This window comes from Crocodylus siamensis, chromosome 12 (genome assembly GCF_052110815.1).
Source record: "Crocodylus siamensis isolate JL-2025a chromosome 12, ASM5211081v1, whole genome shotgun sequence".
In the NCBI taxonomy this organism is placed as follows: Eukaryota; Metazoa; Chordata; order Crocodylia; family Crocodylidae; genus Crocodylus; species Crocodylus siamensis.
Genome location: NC_143406.1, coordinates 21,788,130 through 21,802,306, shown reverse-complemented (window position 1 = coordinate 21,802,306; position 14,177 = coordinate 21,788,130). Strand labels below are relative to the sequence as shown.

Genomic DNA, 14,177 nt, shown 5'->3' with positions numbered 1-14,177 from the left:
TGGCAAGATATGCAGGCTCCTAATACCATTGCTTGAGATCTTCACACCAGTGACCAAGGGAGGGGAAAGACCAGACCTGCTTTGCTAAGGAGATGCAACAGTAGACATTGCTGGCTGGCCGGCCAGGGGGCTGTTGCATTGCCCCCTGGGCTGTCTCTTACTAGAGTGGGAGATCAGCTTTTAGGGCATGTATGGGTAGCAAGGAGGATGGAGACAGTATTCTGCCTGTCCTGCAGGCAGGCTCTGGGCTCCATGCATTAGGGTCCTCCACCAGTGACTTGACTTCCATGGAAGGAGGTTGTTTCTTCATGATTGCCTGAGTGCTGCCCCTTCTCTACTGTGGCCCTGTAGAGTGCAGTTGCGGTGGGGTGGGGTTGTGCTGGTGGGCAGGGCTGTGCAGCACCCATGTACTGAGCTGCTCCCAGCTCAGCCCCAGAAACTTGTGCAGCCTATTTTCTCCTGTAGAGTTGCAGTCTGTTCTGAGCACTTCTCTAATGTCTCCTTCCTTCCTGTCTGCCTTCTCCCTCCTGTCTTGGGCAGCACTGGGTCCTGATTCCTGCTCTATTGGTATAGAGGAATAAACTGGTACGTCTTCTCATTCTTTGTTATGCACCACTGTATTGTATGGGGCAGCAGGAGCCTTTTGGGGAGGGCAGACATGCTGGCAGGGCTGGAGCCTGGTTGTCCCTTCTCTCTACCCCACCAGTGTGTGCTGCTGTGATGGACACTTCATCCCACAGGGGCCCCAGAGCAGTGAGGTGAGCACATGTCAAGCCAGTTGTCCTGAATTCTGGAGCTCAACTCAGCTCCCAGCATTGTAGTGGTTGCTCTTTCCAGGCTAGCTTGTGCCTCTGCCATCTGCCAGGTGCAGAGCATCACTGTGCTTACAGCATGTCTCTTCAGGCCCCCTCACTGTCTCACTATTTTTTTGCCCAAGAGAGGGGTAAATTCAGCCTGAGCTGCAGGTCTCTGGGGAGCAGGGATCCTGCAGCAGGTCTTTGGGCATCATGTGTTCTAAACCTTTCAGTAACCCAACATGGTTGGCAGGAAAATGTGCATCCAGGACACTGAGCTGACCACTGGCATAGGCAGTCTGATCCCAGGCATGTGCATATTTTGCTTGCTGTGTCAGGACTGTGTGCAGAGCCCATGTCTGAGCACATTCCCTTCTCTGCTCAGGTTCCTACTCCAGGGTCCCCTGCCTCCATGACCTGCCCAAGTTTGGTGGGGGGTGGGGTAGAGGGATTAGCTGTAGAGATTGGAGTTGAAATCCTGTGTGAGCCCCACCCAGCCTACCACTCTCAACTTTGTTTCCCAGAAAGAGGGGTTCATTGTGCATCCAAACCCTGGTAGAGTCTTTGTGAGGAGTGTCCTGTTTGCAGATTGCTTTCCTCAGACCCCCAGAAAGCAGCTGTGCCCAGGTGCCCCCTCCAGCCCTTTTGTCCTGCAGAGCACCACTTACCCTGAACTGCCCCTCATGGCCAGGAAGCAGCAGTGACTGCAATGAGAGTAAGCCTTTAGTCTGGACTGTAACTTCTTTGTCACTCCATTCAGGGTCATCTGATTTCACTACCAAGACCCTTCCAAGCCATGGCGCGAACAGTCCCACTCAGCCCCTCCTCTTCGACCAGACACATCTGCACCTGGAAGACGAGCAAAGCCTTCCCTGAGACTGTCTGGTCATCTCTACCCAGGCTACCAGGATCCAAGACCACACACATGAACTCTTCTGTCCCTGTAGCTGCGGGGAGAGCTGCCCTGCTCCAGCTCAGAGCAGTGTACATAGGCAATGCTCTGATCCTGGCTTCAGTGTGCTAAACCAATGTGCGAGTGCTGTGAGACTTGAAGGCTAGTGTCTCCCCTCTGTCCAGCATCTAGCAGCTTCAGGGTCTTAGTACCCACTTCCCTGGGGATCAGAAGATCCCCTCACAGACTGGCACACATTTGCACAGATTGGGTTTTTAAGGACATGCATGGTTAAAGTACATCCCCCTTTTGATGATCATGGCACCATTCCCCCATAGCGGAGCTGGGGGGGGCGCGTTGGGGGTTGGGGTTGGTTTTTATGTTGGGGAGGGGGGTAGGTTTGGGATGAAATGCAGTAAATGAAGGACAGTACCTGTATATTTTGTACACACACTGACTGAGCACAGCCTTTTGCTGTCACTGTTTCCTTTGTATATAGCTCAGCTGTGGCACTGGCATACCTAAAATCAGCTTTCTACCATCTCCATGATGCAACAGGACAGTACCTCCTCCCTTACACTCTGATCTCTGCTTCTGTCTGGCTCCCACCCTTGCCCAAACCAAGCTGTTCTCCCCAACAAAAGTGGGTTAGCTTCTCTTCCAGGGGCTGCTGCCCCTTCTCTATGCCTTCCCAGGGAATGTGGTGGCAGACTCAAGGCCTCCTGACTGCCTTGCAGCTAATGCTCGCTCCCTGGGGCTCACATGGAAGGACCTGAATGACTGGGCTTCTCCTTCCTGTTCAGAGACAGAGGCTTGGGCTGTGCTGCTAAGGATGTGGTACCCACCCCTTTGGAAACCTGCTCCTAGTCAGTCTGTCCTGGCCAACTGCAAGCAAGATTCCAGCCCTTGCAGGTGGATGACCTGGCCCAGAATCCCCAGGTAGCACAGCATGGAGCTCCCCTTACACCCTGCTACTTGGCCCAGAGCTTGTCCTCCCAGGGCTACAGCTGATGCTAGGCTGAGCAAGTGCCCAGCTCTGCAGCCAACTTGTCACTTAGGGACCACATGGGGATGTGCTGGGCTGAAGGAGAGAGGTCAGAGTTAGCAATTATTTGAGGGAGTCCCCAGGGCAAGGTCAGCACCTGCTGTGTTCTGCCAGACACCTGCAGGTGCTGAAACTAGGGACGGTAATCTTTGAGCTCCTCAAACATAAATCCCAGCTGCTACAGACCCCTGGGCTCTTCTGCACAATGTCCTGACTAGTGCCAAAGCTCTGGACTGGACAGTTGTGCCAAACCCGCAGTGAGTAACAGGTTCCTGGGGCCCAGTACAAGGGGTGCTGGCGTCCCCAGCTCCAATGAGAAGACCGAGAGTCCCCCAGTGGAGGATGAGCCTGATTCTTGGTTCTGGGCTGTATGGGGCCAGTGCCTGGGCCAGAGGAGTGGAACCCTCTGCTATGGACTCTGCTGGGAGAAGACCCAGGAGTGAATGATGAGCAATGGCTCATGGGCCCTGGCTGCTTATACGTGTCCCTACCCTTCTCATAGAGGTCTGCATCCATTCCTGCTGCCTCAGGCTGTGGCAGGGGGTTCCTTACATACAGGTCACTGAAGGCCTCAGTTTGTCCCCAGGCCACACAGTGGGTTGCCACAATAGGGTGCTGTTGCTGGGCAGAGCCTGGGTTGGACTCCAAGAGCAGATTCCCATTAGACGTGGTGATGGAGTTGGGATGGCCCTGCGCTGTCGTGTATAGGAGGGCAGGGTACCTTGGCCTGCACAAACCAGCACCACAGAGGCACCAGGGCTGACTGCCTCACAGGGGATTCCTGTCACTGCTGGATCACAGCCAGTTACTTTGAGGCAGTAGGAGATCAGCCCCAAGCCTTCATGGATGTGCAGTGAGGTTCCATTGCTCCTCCCTCCCTGAATACGTGGAGCCTTCCTGCCTGCCGCAGCCCAGGAGCTGGAGGATTCCAGGCCACAGTCTGGGCCAGAGGAGCTTGGGGGACTGAGGCCATCACAGCCTGCAGGGTGAGGGAGCCCCTGCACTAGAGGCAGCCTAGTGCAGATTGCAGCTGGGCCTCTGCATTTCCCCAGTTTGTGTGCCAGTGCCACAGCCTTGTTTGTGCCCTTGCACCCACGATGATCATGTTGCTCAGTGCCGTGGCCTTGCCGTGTGCCTTGTCCCTGCTTTCTGTGCTGTGGGGAGCTTCCCTGCACCTGGTGTTGGCCCAGCTGTGTTCTGGGGGTGCTGTGGGAGCAAGGGCAGCCTCAGGTCCCCCCTTGCCCATATCAGTCCTGTGGACATGGCCACTGCTTGCTGCCTCCTCTGTGTCTCAGCACCCTCCTTCCCAGTGAGATGGTGCCAAGGCTGCCCCTCTGAGCCGGAGCACAGAGCTGCCCATCTCCACAGTGGCAGAGGGGCACTGCAGGCTTCTGCCAGCCAGGATCCTGTTATTTCTATATTTATAGTAATAAATCCATGCAGCCACACACTCTGTTGTGCTTTCATTGGGTGTTCTCTAGTGTCATACAAAGCAGGCAGCCCGTCATATCCACAGAACACTGCTCAGAGCACCTTGTGCCTGTGAGACTTGCAAAAGAAATGCCCCACAGAGGTGCCAGCACAACAGGGAACCCTCACTGTGCTAGCCACAGGGCATTGACACCACCTTCTCTGGCAGTAATGGCAGAATCCTAGTGCCACTGGGAACCGGAGAGCAGCCTAGTTCCTCACTGCAGTATCCTGGATGTCAGGACCCAAGTTATCGTTATATTTTCAGAGTCCCTGTTGCACGTCAGAGACTGTGCCCACAATGCCGCCCATCCCCCATGTATTGGAGCCAAACACTAGCTCCTGCCTCAGTTTCTCTCTACCACTTCCCAGTGCCTTTCTGTTATGTCTCTGGGTTGGCACTAATGTGGTGGTGGGCCTGGCCACCAGGGGGCACAGTGTCTGCATGCATGAAAGACTACTGGACTGGCTTTTATTCCTGTGTGGGAAGCTCTGGGTTTGCCCTGTTGACAGGCAGTGAGGTGGAGCTCAAGAAGTGCTTCTTTAAGGTGATCAGACCCTGGAATATGGCATCAGGGCTGACATCTGGAAGCTGTGGTTTGTGGGCATTTGGCCCTGCCCAGCCAGCACAGAGCTATACAGAGCTGGCAGGACCATGGTCTTTCAGAGGGCAGGCAAGCTACTTGGCCAGTGCATACATGTAAAGGACTATGTTCACACACTCAAGGCTTGGGAACAAGCCAGGTCCCGGTGGTTCCAAAATGTTGGCTTTGTGCTGGGATCTGGGACATGCTATATCTCCCTCTGAACCTGGAGGTCTGTGTTGGCTTTAGAAGCAGCGCAGAATCTCACAGCAGCAGCTCCAACGCTATCTGCTGGGTGGACAAACAGCTCTGTCCTGTGGATTCAAGGTCAAACTGGTGCTTAGAGCTGGGCTACTGTGAGAAAAAAGTTGCTTCATTAAAAACAGAACCAGCTGGGACTAGTTGGTTCTCTGTGGAGTAGGATCACTGCACAGGGGATAAACATGCTCAGTGCACGGCCCAGACACCCTGGTGAGGCAGAATTGGGACCTGAGATGAGGCACACTCAGTACATGGGACTAGCACACCAGTGCTGATGCAACAGGAGGAGGGGCAGGTGGAGCAGTTCATGAATCTTGGACATAATGCCTCAGGCTGGGTTCATCTCATGAATAGGATGCAGCACTTGGCAAGCACATTTCCATGGGGTGAAGGGGCTCCCTGCTCCTTTGCTGGCATCCCAGGCTGCAGATCCTGTGCAGAAACCTGTCCTGTTAGGTCTAAACTAGGAGCGGGCACTTGGCCCTTTCCTATCTTCTGATTTCTTTAGCCTCTCCAAGTTTCTGGGGCAAAGAAGCCAGAACCCATATGCAAGTGGAGGAGAGCTCATAATAATGGAAGGTGAGGGGATGAATGGAGGGGCAGGAGAGGCTGGAGCAATGTTGTGTCACAACAGTGGGAGATCCTGGGGGTCAGGGAGGTGGGAGGGAATGTGGTGGGCTAGAGAACCAAGAGAGAATGTGAAGCCTGGTGGAAACACTGCCTCTTTGAGCATCCACTGTGGAACAAGAGTCGTACAGACTCAAGTCTCCAGTCTTTCTACAACCTCTTGCAAGGAAGAGCTTGTCCACCAGGCTCCTTCCCCTACTACAGTGATTCTCAACACAAGGGTGCTGTAGTGTCTTGGGGTGCTGTGTGGTCCTTTGAAAGGTGCAGCAAGGTGTGAGCAAGTAAGCAGATAAGTGCTGGGTCAGGCTTGTCCCTGCTTAGCCATTCCCTTGCCCCACTGCCTGGCCCCTCTGCAGAGGCCCTATAATACACAAATTAGTGTTTGGAATTGGTTGCCTTGAGTCCAGCAAGGATGAGAACTGCTGCCCTAGTCATCACATCCCATTAGCACCCCAGGTGCCTGTTGGTATCTCCCACAATTCCTCCTTGCGTGGAGAGCATGCCCCAAGCACTTCCATGGCCATGGCACTCAGGGTGGCCTTGTGACAGACTGGGCTGCAGGAAACCTACCCATTGGCCACAACCTGTCTTTTGGCCAGTGCTGCCTGATGCTGCTCCCTTGCCTTGTGTTACCAGGTTGAGGAGCCGCCCTGGTGAGCAGGGTGCAGAGGTGCTGCCTCCTGCATTCATTAAAGGAAGCAGGACCACACTCACAGAGTTAGCATGACCCCCACCAGGCCCTTTCCTGTGCATGCAGGGACAAAACTTACCTTGAGAGGAAAAGCAGGTTCTCAGTGGCCCAGGGCTTGGCCAAGGTCATCAAGGGGAACCCAAGGCTAGGGCTTAGAGCCCACTTTCTACCACCCAAGCCCACAAGCACCCTTCTCCCAAGCACACCTTGACCCCTGGGGACAAGCATGCCCTGTGTTCTGGTGCATTTGCTGTCATGGTGCTATCCACCTCAGCTGTCCTGGTCCTTGTGTTGACCTCAGGCAGTTCAGCCTCTCCTGCTCCATCCTCGCTGTACAGTACCCAGCAAGACAATGAAAGGAGGGGCTGCTACTGGAACCCAGCACAGCTTTGGATTCACTCCAGCAGGGCAGGTCCCAGCTTGCCTACGTGCACACTAAGCTCAAGGGAACAAAACTGGTGCAAGGTCAGTGTTGGGGTAGGGGCGGCAGCAAAAGGGCCAGCTTCCCTAAGACCCTGGTCCTGCACCCCTAGAGTGGGGCAAGACAGCCTTCCCTTTAGACATCAGCCTCTTCCTGCTGTTGTCTTCAGTGCCAGCCTGGGCCTGGGGTGTGGGGATGCAGCCCACTCTTGCTGGTTACTGCATTCCTTGCTGCCCCAGCACACCCTGTGCCTCGGCTGGAAGGTCCCAGGCACCTCCGACCATCAGGGAAAGGAGAGGAAACAGCCTGGAATAAACGAGCCCTTTCATTGGTGTCCCAGATTCCAGTGGCCTGGCGCTGAGCAGTGCCAGCAGGGGCAGAGCTCAGACAGAACTTTGCCCTGCTCTGGCCAGGGGCCCCCATGGCTTCAGGTGGAGTTAGTGAGCCTCACAGCCCCACTGGGACACCAAAGTGGAGAGTGGCTGGGCTCCTACACCCTGGGCTGGTCATGCCAAGGTTGCTCTTGGGCTCTAGGTCCTTGAGCACAGCTCAGCAGGGTTTGGGGCTGTCTGGGCTGCAAGGTCATCTCATAGAAACACAAAGGAACATGTGGGGAAGCCTGTGGCCCCTGATACAGACATGGCTGCTCTGCCCTTGTGTGGCAGGAATGACTCAGCAGGCCCTAGCAGCCTCACAAAGGAGGCCGAGGCCAGGGCCAGGAACCCCTGCTGCACATGGCTTGGGCCAGGGAACATAGGTGGTGGAAGGCCGGAGCTAATGTGTAGCAACACAGCCTGCCCCCTGGGCTCTGCGTGGCTGCAGCAGGGGTGGGGAGGGGCACACATGCAGCCAGGATCACAGCCTGGTGTGGGGATCACTGGCTGCCCAGCACAGCAGGCAAATGTCAATCTATTCTGTGAAGGGGAAGGGGCTGGGGGAAGGGAGGGGGCAGGTTGAGACCCTGCCAGTGAGGAAGGGAGCGGGGCACAGGCAGGGGCTGAGGTGAATGGGACTCCAACCAGGCCAGGTGGTGAGACAGAGCCTGGGTAACTCATCCAGGAGCACGGGGGGCTCCCACCGTTGCATGCACCCGGGCAGAGGCCTGAGGAGCATGTGCCCCCCATCTGTGCATGGGGCGGAGGCAACTGGTGCTGCACACTGCACTGTGCTCCCTGTGGCAGCTGCCCTGGCCTCAACGTGACACTATGTGCCTGCTGCACCTGGGCTGTGCCATGGCCCCTGCCCGCCCATCAGAGGGACGCACGTAGCATCGCGTGGCTCTCAGAACAGCTGCAGCAGGGATCATGCAGTAGCAGCTGCCCTTGCCCCACACGCAGATTGGGGGTGGGGGGCATGTGTGCCCTAGGCCTCTGCCAGGGTGTGTGCAGTGGTGGGAGTCCTCTGCACCCCTGGATGAGCTGCCCGGGATCCAATTGTCCCACCACCCAGCCCAGCTGGGGCCCCAGTCACCCCAGCCCTTGCCCCTGCCCCTGCGTATGCTTTGCTCCCTCCCTCACCACTGGGGCCTTGATCTAAATCCCTCCCCCCACCCCACCCCCATTGCCTTTTCTTCTCCCCTTGCTCCTTCTCGGCTGGCTTACCTGCTGGGGTGAAGCACGTTTACACGCATGTGCACATACGCCCAGCCCCCCCCCCCAAATAATTTTTTCTCTCTGTGCCAGGGAAGTAAACAGCCATGACACCCCTGTGCTGGCTGTTGGGGCCAGGTGAGGGGCCCTGGCTGGGCTGGCTCTTCCACCTGGCTGAGTACAGTAGGGTAGAGCAACGTATGTGTGTAGCTGCTTGGCACAGGACAGGACACATCCCCTTTTCCCCAGTGCCAGGTAAGATTTTGCTGTTCTCTCCAGTTTCCCTCCCTTTGCTGTCCCAGGGCTTCCTCTTGCCCCTGCACCAGCAGGGACATGACACAGCTGGGCACCTGGGACAACCACTCCAGGTGTTCCCCATCGCTACTATGTGGTTACCAACGGCAGCCATTTTTTTGCCACCACCCTAGAGCGGCTGCCCCCATTGCTATACCCTACCTATACCACTGCACTGAACACAGCACTGAGCATGGAGTCACTGCTTTCCTCTCCAAAGCCCCTAGCAAGGGGAAGAACTTCAATTCCTTCCTAGGGACTGGAGCTACTGCCCTTGGGTGACCCACAATCAGAAGGAAGCCAGGCCAGGGCTGGGGGACAGGCAAGAGGCCCAGAGTTCATATTGCGGCCCTTTCCCTGCTGCAGAGAGCACTTGGGGCCAGGGCATAATGTTGGTTCGCTACTTATCTGCCAAGCCCACAGCAAAGGAACCTCCCTGGGCTGGCCTGGCCTGGCCTGGCTGAGAGAGCCTGCCCGTCCAGTCTGTGACTTCAGCCTGGGTGAGAAGACAGCTGTCTTCTCTTCCAGCCGCTCCAGCACAGCCAGTTGGGAGGTCACAGCTTGGTGGGCTCAGCCACCAAGGAGGAGGGCAGAGCCATGTATGACACACAGGGAGGGAGTTTGTTAGGGGCAGGTCACTTCAAGAAGGGTCACTGTGGCCCAGCCTGTGTAGAAGCAGTAGTCAGTGACTCAAGGGCAGATCTCAAGCCCTCCAGAACCGAGGCATGGAAATGAGTCAGCCACATCTAGAGTGTGCAAGCCAATCCTGAGTTGCACCCAAGCTCAGGTCTCTGGGATCAGTCACTGGCAGAAATCTGCCGGCTCCCTTGCACAATGTCTGTTCTCCAGCCCTCCCCCCCCCCCACCAAGATGCAGTGCCCCCAGCTCCCTCCCCAGCTAAGCTATGACTTACTTTGACTCCTGTGCAAGCAGGGGCATCAGCACTGTGGGAGCTCCTGCTCTTTGTGGTGCAGGAGCAGTTCCACCAGCCAGCAGTTGTAGGAGACCCTTACCCTCTTATATAGACCAGTCACTACCTAGCATATACCCCTGCTCTAGCACCCCTGCTGTAGCTCACTCCATACAGTGACTGCCCCAGGTCCCTGGGGATAAGTGCCCCTATCTCTTGAAGCCTGCAAACTGTGAGGACAGCCTGGACACCAGCAGGCCTTGCCTGGGCTACCGTGTGGGCTGTCCCTTGCCCTTGAAATGGGAGCTTGGAGCCTATCTCCTCCCTTCCTCATTTCTCCTTCCCTGGGACTCTGCTCTCACATGCCACAGCGAGTCCTCTTGCTGTGCCACTTCTTTTCCCCCCTCTGCACATAGCCTGTCCATACTCTAGATCTAGTGGGAAGGACTGACAGGGACAGACCTGCTCACTTTGGGAAACGGGCTCAAATAGCCTAGGGCTCAGGGCAAGTCACAGTTCAGCTGAGGTGGGAGCACTGCATCTCTGGAGGACTGGAGAACAGACCCTGCTTCCACTGTGCATAGAGGGAGACCACAGTCACCCCAGCCACATTGTAGAGTTCAGAGCAAGCACAGCCTGGCAGCTGGGAGAAGTGCATGAGCTAGAGGTAAAGTCAAAGGGACCCCTGCCCCAGAAAGCTCATGGATTTGGACAGGTCAGCTGAGACCCACCCCCAGCCACCAAGTGCCACTGTGGGACCACTCTGAGCGGGAGATTACATGGCACCAACCAGACCAGGGGCTGAGGCAAGTTCTGCCATTGCAGTAAGCTTGGGGCTGATTAATTGTGCCCCTGCAGAACACACAGCTGGGGAGAGGGGCAGGGAAGGGCTGGCACAGAGCTAACAGGTCACAGTGGGGTGCAGAGTGCACAGGGGCTCTTGTTGGCTTTGAACCCCTGACACGCAGCAAGGAGAAAGACTGGAGGGTTGGTGGCTGCTGGGACAGGAGCTGCTGTGAAGTGCTGGAGGAATACTTTGTGCTGGGCTGGTGACTGGGGGCCATTACTCTGTTGGTCCCTAGGGTGCTGGTAGCAGGGAGGAAAACAGTGACTCCAGACAAGATGTCCTTCAGCAGTGGCATTAAGGGTGGGTAATGGGCATGAGGCTCAGATGTGCAGTAAAGGCAGGTGCCTCAACCTCCATCCCTGTGGGAGGTGCTGTTGCCAAAAGGGGAGGGGTCTCTGCCAGCAGACAAGTTAACCCTTTCTTGCCCTCCAGCCACCACCAAGTTAAGGGCTTCATATCACTTCAGGGCCAGGGGAGGGTTAAGTTGGCTGTTGGGAGTGTCCCCTCCCCTTGCAACAGCATCCTGCCAGCTCTACTCCATTCCACACAGCCAGAGCTACAGTCCCATCAAGTTTGCCTCCGCTGCGCAGGAGCCCCCTGGGGAGGAAGGGCAGGGGGTTAAAGAGGGAAAGCTGGATAGGCCAAGCCTCAGGAGCCCCAGGACCTCAGAAGGGCTATAGCAGGGCAGAAGGAGTCTCTCCTACCAAGTGGTGGACAGTTGTTTGAAGCGCTCTTCCAGGAAACCAGCCAACAAGGGTCCACTGCACTTCTTGCTCCCCATGTGTTATGCTTTAGTTCTCCTTTTCTTCCTAGTCTGTTCCCTTTCTGTTGCTACAGGTGTCTGGGGGTTTTCTGCTTTCTTCAGAGGCAATGGCTGCAGCCAAATTTGGGGATTTTGACTGGGGCATGCCAGTGCTCCTGCTGATGCTAAAACCCAGAAGTTTCTTACTAGAGGGTCTTGCCCCTCCACTCAGGATCAGATGCACCCCACATTTGGGAGGAAGGAGTTTTCCCCCATGGTCGGACTGGTACCAACTGTGGGGGGTTTTGACTTCCTATGCATCTGGGGAGTGGCTCTTCCTGGGATTTCTCAAGTGCATTTGACAACCCTTGCAGCAGCAGGACACTGACAGCCCTTGTGCCCCCTGTGGCAGGTGAGAGAGTCTTTGATGTCTGGGCAATGTGCCTTGTGTGACAGGGTTGACTGCAGTTTTTAGGACTGGGTTGGACAAGGACTTGTATGGGATGGTTTGCATAGGGATGATCCTGCCTTGTGCAAGGGGTTGGACTAGATGACCTCTTGGGATCCCTCCCAGCCCTACTTTTCTATGATTTTACGTTGCTGTTGAGAGTGAACAGTAGGGTGGTCCCTGGTCATGGTGTTCCCTGGTGCTCACAGCTCCCACAGTGAAGGCTCACAAGACCCAGTAAGACCAGCTGAAAGACCACAGCTGAGACCCAGGGTACTGCAGCTTAAGGCTAAGCTGGGAGTGGGAGCATGTGGGATCGAACTGCAGAGAGATACAGGCAAGAGGCCTGTGACCCACAGAGGGTCACAGAGAGACCAGGAAGGGACAGGCAGACAACAAATCCTATAACCAAAACAATGTCTTCATGGCCACAAGTCCAAGGGGGGTTGTCTGAGCTGCCCTTGTCATCTGTGGAGACCACTGCATCTCCTGTGTAAACGCAGCTCAGGGGAGCTCTTCTTCCTCCAGACCTGAGGAGCTGTGACTGGAGTCAGGCCCAGGAATGGAGTCCCAGGGGCAGGTGCTTGCTGTATGGCAGAAGAAACCAAGGTGCAGGAGATGCCAAGGCTGGGCCCTGACCCAGCTTGGCTGTGGGCAGGCCTCATCTGAGCAGCGGGGCTCATGGAGAGAAGGGGGCTCAGTCAATCACACCTGGGCCACTGCAGGTGGCACCTGCTTGGCTCATGCTGCTGGACTCTGCCGGGTGTGGGTGTGAGCAGTCTGGAAGCATCTCTATCCTGTTGGCACTGCTGCCTGCAAAGCAGAGGTTGTGGGGCCCCTCACTATGCTGGGCCTGTTTCTTTGGCCTCCATCTCATAGAATCAGAATCACAGAAGTCAGGTTGGAAGGGACCTTGTAGATCTTCAAGTCTGACCCCCCGCCTGGGCGGGAGAAAAAAAAAAACAACAACCAAAAACTGGACTCAAATGAGTCCAGCTAGGTAGGCATAAAGCCTCTTCTTAAAGACCTCCAGGGTAGGAGCCAGCACCACTTCCCATGGAAGTTGGTTCCAGCTCCTAGCCGCCCTGACTGTGAAGTGGTTCTTGCGGATGTCTAATCTAAACCTACTCTCCAACAACTTGTGTCCATTGTTCCTTGTTATGCCAGGGGACGCTAGGGGAAACAGTGTCTCCCCCAAACCCTTCTGGTCCCCCCTAGTGAGTTTATAGACAGTCACCAGGTCCCCCCTCAGCCTTCTCTTGTGAAGGCTGAACAGGTTCAAGTCCCGCAGTCTCTCATTGTAGGGTCTGCCCTGTTGTCCCTGGATCATGCGGGTGGCCCTCCTCTGGACCCTCTCCATGTTGTCCACATCCCTTGTGAAATGGGGCACACAGAACTGGATGCAGTACTCCAGCTGTGGCCTGACCAGTGTTGCATAGAGGGGGAGGATCACCTCCTTGGCCCTGCTAGAGATGCACCTGTGGATGCATGACAAGGTCCGGTTAGCCCTGCCAACTGTGACCTTGCATTGTCGGCCCACGTTCATCTTGGAGTCAAGTAATGACTCCAAGATCCCTTTCTGCCTCCGTGCTCTCAAGAAGGGAGTTTCCCATCTTATAAGTGTGCTGCTGGTTACTACTGCCCAAGTGCAGCACCCTGCACTTGTCAGTATTGAAACGCATCCTGTTTTTGTTAGCCCACCTCTGTAATCTATCCAGATCTTGCTGCAATCTTTCCTTCCCTACTAGCATGCTCACCTCACCCCAAATTTTGGTATCATCAGTGAATTTAAACAGGTTGCTTTGCACCCCATCGTCCAAATCGCTAATGAAGAAATTGAACAGCGCAGGCCCAAGGACCGAGCCGTGGGGGACTCCGCTGCCCACTTCCCCCCAGGATGAATATGACCCATCCACCACCACCCTCTGAGTACGACCCTTGAGCCAATCTGCAATCCATCTGACTGTGTAGGCATCAATGCCACAGTCACCTAGTTTTTTAATGACGATGGGGTGGGAGACGGTGTCAAAGGTCTTGCTGAAGTCTAGAAAGACTACATCCACGGCAATACCTGCATCCATTGCCTTTGTGACCTGATTATAAAAGGCAATCAGGTTGTGCAGGAGGAGGAGATAGACTGAAAGAAGGGGACTCTGGTGGAGGGGAGCTGGGACCCTGATCTGCATGGTGACCTCAGGAGTGGGGACCAGTGGGAGGGAACCTCCCCTGGCCTGACATTGGCCTTGTCAATGAAGGAGCTAGTCACTGCCTGGTCTTAGAAAGACAAAGCGGCAGGAACAATGCAGCAATAGTCAGGTTGTTCAGGCAGCTCCTGTGGCTGCTGGGACACTCTGCACTGTGCTGCTCACTGATCCCTGCCTTCCCATTCACTTGTGCCCTGGCGTGCTCCCCTCTGCCCTTTGCCAAGAGACAGGCAGGCACTGGCAAGAAAGCCCGGGCTCACTTGTGCACCTGATCTGTGGGTGGGGGTGGAGGTGCACACACTGGGTGGGATTAGGCTGGGGCAGCAGTGCAGTGCTAGAGTATGGGCCCTGCCCAGCC

General features: G+C 55.9%; 1 protein-coding gene across 9 annotated transcripts in view; it reads left to right on the top strand.

The window, feature by feature from the left end:
• MGRN1 (mahogunin ring finger 1) overlaps window positions 1-4,181 on the top strand; it is a 154,678-nt gene extending 150,497 nt beyond the window's left edge. For 3 of the 9 annotated variants that reach the window (XM_090023438.1, XM_090023434.1, XM_090023437.1), the window contains 2 exons: window positions 541-585; window positions 1,555-4,181. In XM_090023438.1, coding sequence (XP_089879564.1) covers window positions 541-581 — 41 coding nt within the window. In that variant the 3' untranslated portion in view covers window positions 582-585; window positions 1,555-4,181. Of the gene's footprint in view, window positions 1-540; window positions 586-706; window positions 759-1,554 lie in introns of all 9 variants that reach the window. The other 6 variants (XM_090023436.1, XM_090023431.1, XM_090023433.1 and 3 more) reach the window with 4 other exon arrangements.
• Window positions 4,182-14,177: the final 9,996 nt, after the last annotated feature.